The sequence below is a fragment of the Lissotriton helveticus genome, chromosome 1_1 (assembly GCF_964261635.1).
Source record: "Lissotriton helveticus chromosome 1_1, aLisHel1.1, whole genome shotgun sequence".
NCBI classification, from domain to species: Eukaryota; Metazoa; Chordata; class Amphibia; order Caudata; family Salamandridae; genus Lissotriton; species Lissotriton helveticus.
This window is the reverse complement of record NC_136057.1, coordinates 959,685,867-959,700,727: the sequence shown is the minus strand read 5'-3', so window position 1 is coordinate 959,700,727 and position 14,861 is coordinate 959,685,867. Positions and strand designations below refer to the sequence as shown.

Genomic DNA, 14,861 nt, shown 5'->3' with positions numbered 1-14,861 from the left:
CCCATATCCAGAGGAGGCGATGGTGGAAGTAGAGAGGGAGGCCGAATCTTTTGGGAAAGTCTCTGGGTATAGCTTAAACAAAACTAAGACTCAAATAGTGTGCAATCGATATGTACAAAATGAACAAAATAGAGTAGATCCTAGAGTGGTAAAATCTGCAGTTTATCTGGGGGTGGAGATATCTGCGGATCTGGAAGTAGTAGTGCATAATAATATGGCTCCCATACTTGTGAAGGTAAAATCAGATTTAGAACGGCTTAATAACTTACATTTGTCCTTGGTGGGATGTACAAATGTGATAAAAATGCTGATACTCCCAAGATTTTTTTATTTTTTCAGGGCAATTCCGTTATTCTTTGAAACAAAATGGTTTTTAGCACTGGAGAGAATCCTCAATAAATTTATTTAGGCCCATGGCAAAACGCGCAGGGCTTATCGGTACATGACTCTTCCCAGAGAAAGAGGTGGTTGGGGCGCGCCCGATTTTAAATTGTATTACTGGGCCATTCAATATATGCAAGGCTTAATAGGGGGGGGAGAAGATCCAAGGGTAAGGGATTGTTCTTCTAGAATTTATAAGGCCGTACTTGGTGAAGAGGCGGAAAATTGTTTTTAGCCTGTGTGGAATATGGGCATCTTAAAAGGACTAGATATAAGACGGTGGGGGCTGGAGTTAAGATATGGACGGCATACATGAAAAAAATGGGGCTAGGAAGGTTCAATCGATATACGAGGCTGTTTAAAAACAGGTCATTTCCAGACGAGGTGTTTGGAGACATAACAATGAAGAGGTGGATGCAAAAGGGAGTAATAAGCATTGGAGATCTTTGGGGGGTTCAGGGCATAGTCACTTTTTTGGAACACATGAGGATAGAAGAATGCCATGCCTAAGGAATTATGAAGCTGAAAAGTATCGGGGCTAACACTAATGCATTAGCCTGATGATAACAAAGATCTGCTGATAATCTGAATAAAAAAATCACGATGCAGCTAAATTTCCATCTGTCTATCACTGTTAGGTATGAATGACAGACCTGTCACAACTTTCAAAAGTTACAGCCCGACTTGTAATTGTTTGCTGGTAAATGATGATACCGAACAACTAAAACAACAGTATATTTTGATCCACTCTCATCACAGAAACCTAGCTCCGTCTGCTGCCCTAAAAAGGAACATCACAAGAACCATTCTGCAGCTGTCTGTTGATCACCACCTTGTGACTCCGCTCACAGCAATGCTGATAGAAAACTCCGAAAGTGACGAGAGAATGCTCGCCGACTCTCCGCGAGATCCCAAAAGAGGCTGCTGTCCAAGTTAGTGTCCACCATCATTAGCCATGTCTCTGCATGCTTTACTTCTGCGTTTGCATTGTTTTTCTGATCATGTTATTCACTCTCTCACCTTACCCTTGCTTCTTCCTCCTCTTGTTCTCAGTACGGACTTCTGTATCTAAATATATATATATATATATATATATATATATATATATTTATTTATTTATATATAGCATAGCCAATGCAAAACTTAAGTCAGATTTCCAAAGGAAAGCAAGACCACCATGTGTGGCCCTGAATTGATTGGTAAATCTGGAGAAACACAAGGCAACACAATTTGCTGTTTTGTGTTTCTCTGCACACCATAATCTACTTTGCTGCCAAATTTCAAATGCATCCATATACCACCCCCTGTTGCCACTCCATTATACACTTTTCCATTCTATGCCATTCCACTCTACACCTCTCCACTGTATGAGACTCCACTCTACATCACTCCACTCTAAACTATTACACTGTACCCAACACCAGTGTATACCACTACAATCTGCATTCCTTCACTGTACGCCACTCAACTGGATGCTACTCCACTTTATCCTATTTCACTGTACGCCATTCTACTTTACCCCACTCCACTCTACACCATTTCACTTTACGCCACTCTACTGTATGCTACTACATTATTCCACTTTATGCCACTCCACTCTATGCCACACCAGTATACTCTCTTCCACTTTATATAACTCAAGTCTACAAAACTCTACTACACTCTGTGCCCTTATACTGGACTGTACTCCACTCTATTCCCGTACACTCAATTGTCCAAATTTGTACTGAACTCTATGCCAATACACTCTAATGTACAAAACTCTACTCCACTCTACAACAGTTTTCCAACACTGTACGTCACAACATTCCACTCTACTGTATGAGACACCACTCCAATTTGTAACAGTTTCCTCGACTCTATGCTACGACCACTTCAAAGAACGCCACCCACTGTACCCTACTTCACTTTACTCCACTCCACTCTTTGCTAATCCACTCTATGCCAGGTCACTCTTCTCCACTTCACTGAACAGAACTCTCCTTTCTGCTATTCCACTGTACGGTACTCCACTATACATTATTACACTCTACACTCCTTGGATTGTTTGTTGACTGGGGTGTAAGCCCTGGTCAAGCATAAACCACAACCCTCAACAGGGCAAGGCACGAGCAAAGCCGAAATTAACCTGTGCTTACCCCCTTGGTAGCTTGGCTCAGAGCAGTCAGGCATAACTAAGAGACAATGCATAAACTATTTGTGCAACACTTCAAAGAACACAGTGAAAACACACCACAAAATGAGCCCACAACAGATTTAGAAAAATAGAGTACATTTTAATAAATAAAACAAGACCAAACTATAAAAATCCAATTTGTGGAACCAGATATATTGAATTTGAAAGTTAATAGTGAAATATAATGCAAAAAAGCACAAAGCAGCGTTAGGGATATTTGGTTGGCCTGGACTGGGACAAAGTCATGACTTCAGGCTAACCGTGATCGAGCAGCGGTTGGTTCTAGGGACCCAATTAGGCCAGCTGAACAAATTACCAGAAATCTTGGTAGCTGAATACTGCATGGATCTGGGTCAAGGAAGCACTGCACATCGGTTCCAAGATGTGGCAATGCTGCAGTGCGAGGTCCTGCTGTGTTCCTTCAAGGATCCCGTTGACGGTGGCTTGCGATGCAAAGTCAGGGCATCAAGGATGCGGCACTCCGCTGGCAAAGCATCGGTTTCAAGGAGCTGCAATGTAGGTCTTCTGTGGTGGGTCCAGTCCGTGCAGCATTGGCAATGTGTCAGTTCTGCTCAGGGATGCATCGCTCCTCAGAGAAGATGCGTTGGTTCTTTTGGCAAGCACCTTAGGCCCACTTTGAAGGATCCAGGACTGCGGTGACACCACTAGTCAGGGTAGACTCACAAATGGCTGGTGCAAGATGGTTGGAAGTCTGTTATGTCCCTGAGGCTTCAGATCAGGAGGTCAGCCAACTTGCCCTTGGTGTCACTCTGGGCTAATTCCACTAACCTGTTCAACAAAAGTTAGTTTATTGTCCATAATCATCCCTAAGTTCTTAGCTTTCCTGGTGGGTGCCAGGGGGATTCCCATTTCTTCAGGCCACCACTCGGGTCCAGATGTTGGGGTTATTTCCGAAAATGATGGCCTCTGTCTTGCCTGCATTAAGTTTGTGTTAGTTTCACAAGCGCTCGCAAAGGAGGAGTTCGCCTAATATATACGGGATTCGGAACCGTGTTTTGAAGATCTACCTAAGCCGTGCAAGGTTGCGGTGTGCGGCCAGACCCTCCAGAAATCGGGACTGGTGTGGAAGCTATTTTTTGATATACGCTTATTCCTATAGATACTCCAGGCTGGGGACTTTCAAATTGCGTTCAGTCCGCCTGGTCGGGTAGGCGTGTGACCGACCTGTGGCGTTTTGTGAATTATCTAGACTGCATTTCGCTGCAGGAAAATATTTTGTTGCCCAAATTCCTGAGGAGGCCTAAATTAGTATAGGCTGAAACGCGTCGACTGTTGTCTATATTGGCACCACCTAAAAATACAGAATTGAGCTTGAAAAGACTTTATGAGAGCCTCAAGTAGAAAGGAAGTACAAAGGATTTTGACCTTCCCTGGCTCCATGTAATACGATGTGGTGACCAAGACAAAGGAATAAGGTCCTATAATTAAGTGCCATAAATTTCCTTGTTTAAATAACTGGGCATTAGAACCATAAAAACGGTTCAGGAGAAAATTTCTTTGCTCTTTTGTGTTTGTCTTTATGTTTGTAGATATTGTAGATATTGTACAAATATACATGTTCAAAAATGTTAAATATGTTTATATATGTAAAAAAAAGTAAATGAGAATTAGAAAAAGAGAAAATTAATTTTTCTTAAAGAAAAAAAGATATGGTTTACTAAAATAAGTTATAGAAGCCAGCTTTTTGTTTGGTGGATTTATTAAATTGTTTGGATGGTGACTAGATGAATGATGTCAAAGTAGATTTTGAGATTAATTCACAAAGTATTTAAGAAACTGAAGACAGATAATTGATGGTACCTGTCTTACATTAGAGAGTCTAGAAAGTACTAACATAGGCATCACTTTTGATAAGTTTATTTTGCATTAAGTTTTAGGCAATTTGAGGACATCCAGCCGGCAATAGCGTTCATGCATTCGCAGCATTTTAGGCCATTTCCAGTTCCTTGCCTCGTTGTAAGGACAACACAATTTGTGTATCATCCGCGTAAGATGTTAGCTGGAGCCCATAAGATCTTATTAGTGCTGCCAGCAGGCCCATGTAGATATTAAAAAGCGTGGGGCTGAGCGAGGAGCCATGCGGGACCCCACAAGGAAAAGACAACGGCTTAGACCTATGCCTGCCCAAGACCACAGTCTGAATACTGTCTGCCAAAAACGATTTCAGGAGGGTCCAGGTTTTACCCTCAACTCCTGCAGCCAATAACCAGTCCATCACAACTTCATGGTGGACCGTATTAAAGGTTGCTGACAAATCTAGCATAATCAGAATTGCTGTGCCACCTTGGTCCATTGCCTCTCGCACCTCCTCCGTAGCTTTGATCAAGCCAAGCTCTGTGCTGTGTTCAGCACGAAAACCAAATTGTGTGGGATCTAGCACATTTTTTAGCTGAATAGACGTGCTGAGTTGTACATTCATAACCCTCTCGATCATTTTAGCCGGTAATGGGAGGCGCAAGATAGGTCTTTAGCTGTTAGGATACAAAGGGTCAAGTTTCGGTTTTTTTATAAGTGGAAGTATAGAGGCTGATTTCCAGGACCTAGGAAACCGGCCTGCGTTAAATATGGTATTAAACAAAAGAGTAAGGATGGGGGCAATGGCCTCAGGGATGCTTTTGATTACTGACACTGGACACGGGTCCACGGGCGATCCGGATCAAGATGCCTTTAGGAGATTAACTAAATCTTGTGTCTCGAACGGTGTGAAGCCCTCTAACAGAGGTACAGAATTTATGACATTTGGCCCTGGCCTAACTAAGACCACCACCTCCCCTTTTTGCTGTTGCAAAAAGGAGGAAAAGATGCTTCCACCTTATTTCTAAAGTAAAGAGCTAGTGATTCACAAAGGCAGAACCGCTAGGTGTTAGGGGTCAATCCAGATTCATCAATTTAGTAATAGTTTTGAACAATTCTCTTGATGAATTTGGCCTCATTGATCTGCTTCTCAAAGTATAGTTTTTATTTTCAGGAGTAATGTTTTATAGTTTGCGAGGCTTGCTCAATAAGCCTCCTTATTGTTGATATTGTACCCCTTTCTCCATGCCCGATCGAGCCTTTTGCAGTCCGTTTTGTGTTTTTGTAGATTTTCCTAGAACCAGGGGGCAGAGGGACGGGCTCGCTTAGGAATGTGTAATTTAACCGGTGCTAAAGTGTTACATGCCGCCTCAATCCATCCCGAATAAGCGGCCGTGGCCTCCTCCACTTCATCTGGGAGAATCGGGGCGGTTGCCACTAAGATCTTCTCTAGTTCAAGGCTTTCTATGTTTTTCTAAAGCCGTTTGGCTATCTTGTCTTTAGGTTTTGGTTTTTGTTGAGAGTGAGGAGTTTTTAGTAACGTAAAAATAATCGCCGCATGATCCGTCCAAGAAAGTGGTAATACCTCAGTAATACCTCAGTAATAGAAAGACTAGAATGGTTGGGGAAAAATTCCATCCGGCTGCATGTGTAGGACTGGTTACCCTCTGCTCTAGGCCCCCTCCATTCATAATCTCCTTCAACCTCATATCTTCCAAATAAAAATTAAAGTCCCCAATCATGGTAAAAGAGAAGGCACACAGCCCTTCCTCCAGGAGAGTGTTGATGGAATCCAGAAATATGCCCCTGGGACCAGGTGGATGGTAGATGAGGATGGTTTTAAAAGTGTCATGGGAAGAGATCCTTACACTAATTGACTGTGCTTCACATGCTACGTTGGAGGCTATGCTAAAGGAGGGCTTTAGATTATTGTGATAAATGACTGCAAGACCTCCACCCTTCTTTAAGGGTGTGTTAAGGGTGTGTGGCTGTCTAGGGGGAATACACAAAGTCCAACTGCCAACTACACCCAGTCATGTGACCAGAGACAGGCTCCAGGCACCAAATGCCTAAAGCAAGAAAAATGTCTGCTTTCTGAAAGTGGCATTTCAGAATTGTAATCTAAAATGCAACTTCACCATAAATTAGGGTTTTAAATTAGGATTACAGAGACACCATTTAGAAACTACAAGTTTACTTTTTGCCTATTTCCAGATGCGGTGTATCTGGTTGCGAGGGCCAACATATAACTAACTACATATACCTCCCTGTAGACAAAGAGAAGGCATTGCAGAAGGACAACCCACTTACGGCTTATGGACTCAGGGAGGACCATTACCAAGCCCTTCAAGGTCTTGTTAAATCTCTCCACAAGAACATTAGTTTCAGGACGATATGATGTGGAGAACTTTCAGACATGAAGTTGTGTGCCTCTATCAGACACTATGGGGCCCATTATGATGTCGGGCGGATTGCCCCAGCCAGGCTGGCAGTAGCCACCACCAGCCTGGCGGGGCAATCCGCCCGACATCCACACTCGTTTCCCCCCCCCCGGCATATTAGTATGGCGGGGGGGACCTCGGCGGACGGAAAGACCGTACGCCGCTTTTTCGCTGTGGTCGCCTTGCGGCCGGGGCGGAAAAGGAATAATATGGTAGGGGTATCTATCAGACACCGCCATCCATATTATGATGGGCATTTTTCAATGCCTTTCCGTGGCAGCAATGCCGCCACGGAAAGGCATGCAAAGTCTCCCTGTGGGGGCCTGTTGCAGGCCCCCAGGGACTCCGGGGGGGGTGGGGGGTACCTATGGTACCCCCCTGCATTTCAATGCACAACATGACAGGCACCTCACGGTGCCTGTCATGTTGTGCATTGAAATGCACAATGTGCATTTTTAGCATTACGGCGGGCGATGCTTTCAGCACCGCCCGCTGCAATGCTAAAAATGCGGGAAGCGCCCGCCACTGTGGCGGGCGCATCCTAATCTGTAGGACGGAACCCTGCCCTTATGGCGGGTGGTCCCATGCACCGGAAGTGTCAGCCCGTCATCCTAATGGACCCCTATGTCTTTAAGGAACCCCACAAGGGTAAAAATCCCCATCAGGGCACTGGCACCGCAGGTGCAGTCCCCGACCTCTGAGGGATGGCCTCTGGTTAGCATGTGGCATGGTCTCAGAGGGAGTGCTAATTACAAGTAATTGGGTCAGGGCAGCTTTGAGCTCTTTCCCGGATTCCCCACTGGCCTGGCAGGTGGGGCAGGACCTACAATGCCTCTGAGGCCGTCTTCATCCGGGGCCAATAGAAGTGAGCAACAAGCCTTGCAAATGTCTTGTCTTGCCCCAAATGTCCAGCTATGGATATGTCATGAGCCAAACCCAGTAGGAAATTCCTGTAACACTGAGGAAAAAACAGCGCACAGGCTTCCCCAGATCCAGGAGCATTAGGCTCCCTATAGAGGATGTTATTCTCCAAATAGATTGGGTAAATTCAATGGTGGTCCCACTCTCAACCTGCTAACTAGCAAGCTCATGCAGGTCACCAAGGGTGGCAATGTCCTCCCCTGTTTGCTTTAGGGCACCCTCCTCAGGTGCCCTGTCAACCAAGACAGCTGGAACTTCAGGGTCTGTTTCCCACACTCCTTGTCTATCACCTTCTCAGCAGCTTGACTCCCTTCCCAGGCAGCGAAGGACCTTGTGGTCTTACAGACCCACTCAATCAATCCCAGCATCTCCAAGTGTGACCTGAATTCTACCTTCCCCAGAAAGTGTGCTCCTGGACGTTACACAAAGAACAATCTACAGGCATGGCAGGGCTTGCAGGTAAATTTAAAGAACCTGAGACCCCCTACTAAAAACAAGCCAGAGCCACCAGTAGATGGCTTTCATGATTGTCAGCGACTATGACTGGGTGGAATGTGTTAGGGAGGGCCTGCTCTGAGGGCACCAGTTGAAATTTACAGTAGTCATGCTGGCTCCAGTGTCCCTCAGTGCCTCCACCCATTGCTCCTTGATGGGGAGCCACTGCCTGTACTTCGACGTATTGGAAGGCACATGGGTTCTTGGCACCATCTCCTTATTCCCCAGGAAAACTAGGGGCACCTGTGCCTGCTCCCCAAAGCTAACTGAGAATACCTTCTCCCCGAGCACTACACTCGCCAACCCAGGTGTCTGCCCACCAGTGGGGAGGGGGACTGTGCCCTCTTGGGACATTTGGTGTGTCCATTTGAGTGCCCATATTTGTGGCATTGGGGTAAAAATCTCCCAGTCTGTTTGCCAATAAGTCCCTACTTCTTTAGTTCAGATTGAAACTGGCCCCATAGGAATTATTTTGGGGGCCTTTTGAGAATTCCGTGCTGGCAAGTTTTTATCCCCCCGTTTCTTCTGGTGGGACCACTGCCAATGCCTTTGGGAGTCCTCCCAAAATGTATTTTTGGATACTCTGGTGCTGACCTGGAGGTTTGCTTCCTCAGCAAACTTCCTGGGGTCAGTCAGCTTACTGTCCACTATTTGCCGGCGCAATTCTGTAATAAAAGTATTGAGCATGTATTCATTTAAATCAAGTTGTAAAGCCTAATGTAATCTTAACTTGTTCCTCTCAAACAGCCATTCAGGACCTCATTAGGGTAGTCCAAGAAATCCACCCAAGACTAATAAGGGAGATTGTGGCTGTCCATTAAACCCTGGCAATACTTTTCAAGGGTCAGACCAAATTTGGCTAGAAAAATGGCTTTCATCGGCATGTACCTTGTTTGGTCCTCTACTTCTAGGGTCAGAAGAGTATCCCTCGCCGCTGGAGGCATGTGCTTTTACAGATCCCCCTCCACCCCACCCATCTCATCCCGAGTGATCCTTTTAGGATTTTGTCCACTTTCAGAGTTACCTCATAGGCTGAAAACCATTTATCAATGTCATCTCCAGCCACATAACTGGCTCCTGTTCTTTTGATATACAGAACTTCTTGTCCCCCTCAGCCACCAATTCTGCTGGAATCTGCTTGTCTTGCCTGTAGATCCAGCTTTTTAATGCTCCTTTCATGTGTCAAACTCTCCTAAGCTAGCTCATTTTCCATTTTAATTTAGCTATCTGGAGCTGAAACTCCCTTTCTGCCTTCTTGTCCACCAGCTTCTCTAGGGACAGGCCATTCGTGGATACACTGCTTCCTGCTCACAGCTCCAACTTTGTGATACCCTTCCAGGTGGGGAGCCCCCTTCCCTAGCAGATTTGCTTAAGCTCAGCCACAGCGTACCTTTCCAAGTTGGTCAGCTTGAATTCTGCAAGTATGGTCACAGATATTCAGGTTGCAAAGAGAGTAGATTTCAAAAAACAAAAGTAGCCAATGAAGGAGAATTTTAAAAACTCAAATTCATCTTAAATTTTTTAAGTGCTGTGGTAGTTAACACAAAATTACTGTACCTCACTGCACAAATCCATGTCTAAATCCTCACTGCTGAACACTAGTGTAAGAAATTGGGGTTCTCGTCAAGGGCGAAGTCACAAGCAGATCCAAAATTAACCAGTGCTCGACCCTTGGGTAGCTTGGCATAGAACACTCTGGCTTAACTTACATACAATGTTAAAGTATTTGTGCAATACTTCAAACAGTAGCATAGTAAAAAAAACACACCACAAAAGGATCTCACAAATGATTTAGGAAAATAGTTAATTTTTTATAAATAAAAAACTTTAAAAATCAAATCAGTAAAATCGGGGATATTCAATTTGAAAGATTTTAGTAAAAATAGTGCTAAAAGGCATTGAGTGCTACCCGTGGATATCTGTTTGTGTCAGACTAGGACAAAGTCACAAGTTCAGGCAAACCATGCATGAAACATGGGCCGGTTACAGGGACCCATTTAGGCCCATTGAACAGATTACCTTAGATCCTGGGTTGCAGAGCGTTGTGAGGATCTGCGTTGAAGATGCATTGTTCAAGCAAAGCGATACATTGGTTCTGAGATGTGGAGCTGCTGTGTGAGGTCCTGCCACGCAGATCCCATCAGTGATGGCTTGCCATGCAAAGTTCACCATTGAGAATGCATCGCTCAGTTAGACCGATGCATCGGTTCTGAGGAGCTGCGAGGCTGAGATGCAGAGTCTGGCATCATCATCGAGGCTACAGTAGGCGAGGGATGTGAGGGCCTGTGCAGAGGATGTGTCGCACAGCAGCAGTTCTGTTGAGGCCACAGGCTATGATGCAGGTCTTTGCAACTGTTCTGATGCACGCAGCAGCAGCGATGCATCAGTTCTACTCTGAGTTGCACTGTGCTGCAGAAGAGATGAGTTGGTTCTGGTGGGTCCACAGGGATGGCAGAGCACCTTAGGCTCACTTCCAGGATAGGGTGGCACCGCTTGAAAGGGTAGACTCACAGATGACAGAGTCCAGGTGGAGGTGCAAGGTTGTTGGAAGCCTGTCATGTCTCTGAGGCTTCAGATCAGGAGGCCAGCCAACTAGCCCTTGGAGTCTCTCTGGCATTCTGGGTTCAAGAGAAGGAGATGCCGTCCTTTTCACCCAAACAAGAGAGCAGCAGGCAGCAGATCAGTACAGCAAGGCAGCAGTCTAAAAAGCCAGTAGTCCAGCAGGGCAGCCGTCCAGCCGCACAGCAGTCCTTCAGCAGCAATCAGTTTTTTCTCCCTGAGAGAGTATTAGCAGGTCCAAGAGAGTCTGTATCTGATGTTCAGTATGTATACCCACTTGAACTTTTGAAGTGGGGCAGAAGCTTCTAGTGGTTTTCCCTTTGAAGTCCCTATACATCCAGCCTTCCCTGTCCTGGCTCCAGACTCACTACGGGGCGTATGGAGCACTTTGTGTGGAGGCAGGACACAGCCTATTCAAGTATAAGTAGGGATATGTCCAGCTCCGCCCTCCCATCCTGCCAGTGATGGCCCATCCAGGCACACCTATGCTCTTTATTGTGTGTAACTTCCTAGGAGGAATACACAACATCCTACTGTCACCAACACCCAGTCATGTGACCTAGGAAAAGGCTACAGGTACTAAATATCAAAGGCAGGAAAATATAACTTAAAATCCGACTTTACCATAAGTTAGGATTTTTCATTGCAAATGTTAGTTTCAACCAATACAGTTGGCAAATGTTACTGTCTGATGGAACTGGTGCCATTATGAAATGAGGTTGACAGTTCACAAAGGCTGGAAAAGCACCCTGTAACCTCTTGTTAAACATTACTTTAGGATTATATGTTAAAGAAAGAAAAAGGAAACAATATATTTTAAAAAGAAAGAATAAAATAGTTAAATGCATAGGTGTTATACCTGTCAGCCATAGGGTGGGTTTCCCCCAAAAGTTTTCCCTTCCTCCTCCACTTTTTGTTGATCTTGTTTTTGCTGCCCTTAGGATTTTGTACATTTTACCACTGCTAACCACTGCTAAAGTGCATGTTCTCACTCCTTAAAAAAATGGTAACATAGGCTTATCCCCAAATTGCATATTTAATTTACTTATAAGTACCCTAGTAAAGTGGTACTACATGTACCCCGGGCCTGTGAATTAAATGCTACTAGTGAGCCTGGATCATTTATTGTGCCACCCGCTTAAGTAGCCATTCAAAACATTTTCCAGGTTTGCCATTGCAGCCTGTGTGCAGTTTTAAATTGCCAATTTGGCATGGCAACATAAACCTTTAGTTAGGCCTAACTCTCCCATTTGAATACAGATGAGTCATCCGTAAGGTAGGCACAGTCTTTGTAGTATAGTTCCTATTATCCCAATAGGCTCTGCGCATTGGAATAATATCTTCAATAGTATAGACATAGGACAGAGGTTAACTAGGTCTTCTACTGTCGATATTAGACTTAAGGTTATGTGTGTGCCAGCTAGCTCAGAGTTCACTAGAAACTTTCTCGAATAGACAAGGAGGAGTTTAACCTCCCTGGATAGACAAGAAGGGATTTAGTTTCTGACAACCATAGAACATGACAACTTTGCTCTCCCCTAATCAAGAGTGTATCTCTAGAGTCGTGTGAAAACAATAGACAACTTATTTTACTCAGTCAGTTCAGTGCATTCTTAGTTTCACCAGATTGTAGAGAAAAGGAAGAGACGGGCGTGTTCAATAAAAAGATGTTATTTATTGATCAGTCTCTTTTCTCATACAAGAGAAATGAATCGCTATTATTGCAATACTTATCGTTAAGTAAAGTGCATACAGTAATAACAGAATTATAAAATAATACTGTAAAAGCATTGATATGGTTTCTTAGCCATATGATACTTAAAATGGATAAAATAGATACATACATATATACATTGACTAATCGTACTCAACTGGTGCTTCTAACTACGCCTACCCCAATGTACCTGACCTAAGCCTAATACGTGGCGGGAGTAGATAAGTAGCAGTTTAAGTTAAGTTTGCTTTGCCAAGGGTCTGCTTCAAGAATTCTCTACAAAGGATGATTCAGTTCAGTACCTGGGATTTAGAAGGCTGGAGGGCTGGTATCTCTATCTCAGGTCTTGATATCCTAGCTGCCCGCAAGGGCGGCTTGGAAGCGCCGGAGCTGGATTTCTCGGCAGGAGAAAAGGCAGCGTCTCTCTCTCAGCGCGTCAGAAAGGAGGGGCAGCGTCTGTGGGCTTCGCTGTCAGCTGGGCTCCTCGGCAAGTCTTGCTGCTCCAATCTTGTCACCACCTCGTGTGTTTGCTTAAGGCAATGTCGGTATTATTTATACCTGAAAGGTGCCGGGATTGACGTAAGGATGGACATAAATACGTCAATAAGGATGTCATACGAACTGGTCGTTCGCACATTCTTTACTGAAGTTCTCGGCTAAATCAAAACAATGGCTGTGGGGATTTCCCAGGTCGTGGTAGGTTTGATTTGTTTTGAGAACACCGTATGCCTATTAGGGGGCTGGAGAAATAGTGCTTGCCTAATGAGATGGCATGCGCTATGACCTAATCAGATAACGGGCTTCTGTGCCGTTGTGTGGCTAATTAGATAACGGGTTTCTGTGCAGTTGAATGGCTGCTAGTTAATTATTAACCACCCAAGGGTCAGAAATAGGGGGATCGATACAGTACCCATAGTAAATACACCACACCCACTCCACGTAATCTATGTCCATATTTACAAGTCTAGGCATAGTAAACATACTAGTAGTGCATGTGTATACCGAACCACCCCAAAATACAGTCATTTGCATATTGAAATTTGGAAATGCGAAATACACGAAAAGATGAGTATAGTTACTATATGCACTTCAAGCAGTATAATAATGCTAAATCTAATACGCATATTTTGAAATCAGCATGAACGAAATGCGGAATTTACACATGAAATGGCTCTTAATACAGAAAAAAAAGTCGAGACCATCTCATCACAAAATCATAATACTTGTGAACATGCTAGAGGGTAGCTAATGTCTCTAGAGTAGCTAAATATATAAATTTTGTTCTCTAAGAGTAGTCTTACTTTAAGCAGAAGATAAGTGTCCCAAAAAAATCGTAAATATTTTTGGAAATGGAAGGGGGAAAAAAAAAATGTCTCGCTCTCTGTAAAAACTGGTGAGAAAATTTCATATTGCTTCATTTTCAAAGTTGAAGGCCAAATTCAGGGTGTAGGGAACGCCGTGTGCTAGTTTGCTCAAAGTCATTCTTTCTGCTCTGGTGAAAACATCAGATTATTGAGACTGTCGAAAAAACTATCAACTGCTTCTTGCGAAAGTTCCACTAACTCGGAAAAAGTTGTTACCATGCATTCATGAGCATGATTGCCTTCATTGATGTTTCGATCAGCATAGCTGACAGAAGGTCGTACCTGATCGATGCTGCTTTCATCTTGTACTTCACAACTCTTCAATCGTAGTGGTGAAGTCTCCACGAATGCCGTCATCAGGATTGGTAGCCGCTGGGGACAGCACAATGCATGAGCCGTTACCGGACCCAACAAAGTCTCTGCGTCCATTGGCGCATCCGATTGTAGTGTCAGACAGGTGTCCAACACGCATTCTTCGCCGCATAGCAAGCACCTTAATACAGGCATAACACAACTTTGCCACATCGGTCTAAATGAAAGAAACCAAGTCATGTTCAAATCTTGTAGCCGTGCTAGTCCAAGGACTCTAGTTATGCGGTCCCGGTAGCCAATAGCTCGGATTGTTTCTTCCATTGTCGCTGGTGTCTTGTCTGTGACGTGGTTTGCCATAGCGAAGTAACAGGATAAAAAATAGGATTCCTGCCACTAGTCCCAAAAGGAGAGGAAGTCCGCCAAAGATGGAATGGACAAAATCAGGAAAAATACCCAGGATGGCTTTGAATGGGGTTAAAGCTCCCGAAAACACTGTCTTAAATACACTCGCGATTCCACTTGTATCAGAAATATTTAAGATTTCGCTCAGTATTTCTGCGAAATGTATGGGGGAATTGGTTGATAACAGTGAATGAATCTCAGCAGTTGTCCTTGCAACTTGGAGATCATACGTTTCTTTTGATGACGTTAACATGGTTGGCGTCTGTAGGAGCACTGTCTTC

At 44.3% G+C, this 14,861-nt stretch overlaps 1 protein-coding gene across 1 annotated transcript in view; it reads left to right on the top strand.

The window, feature by feature from the left end:
• ITIH2 (inter-alpha-trypsin inhibitor heavy chain 2) overlaps nucleotides 1-14,861 on the top strand; it is a 325,176-nt gene that overhangs the window by 192,099 nt on the left and 118,216 nt on the right. Inside the window, exon 15 of the mRNA XM_078677093.1 lies at nucleotides 1,141-1,313. Within this exon, the coding sequence (XP_078533219.1) occupies nucleotides 1,141-1,313 (173 nt within the window). The remainder of the gene's footprint in view (nucleotides 1-1,140; nucleotides 1,314-14,861) is intronic.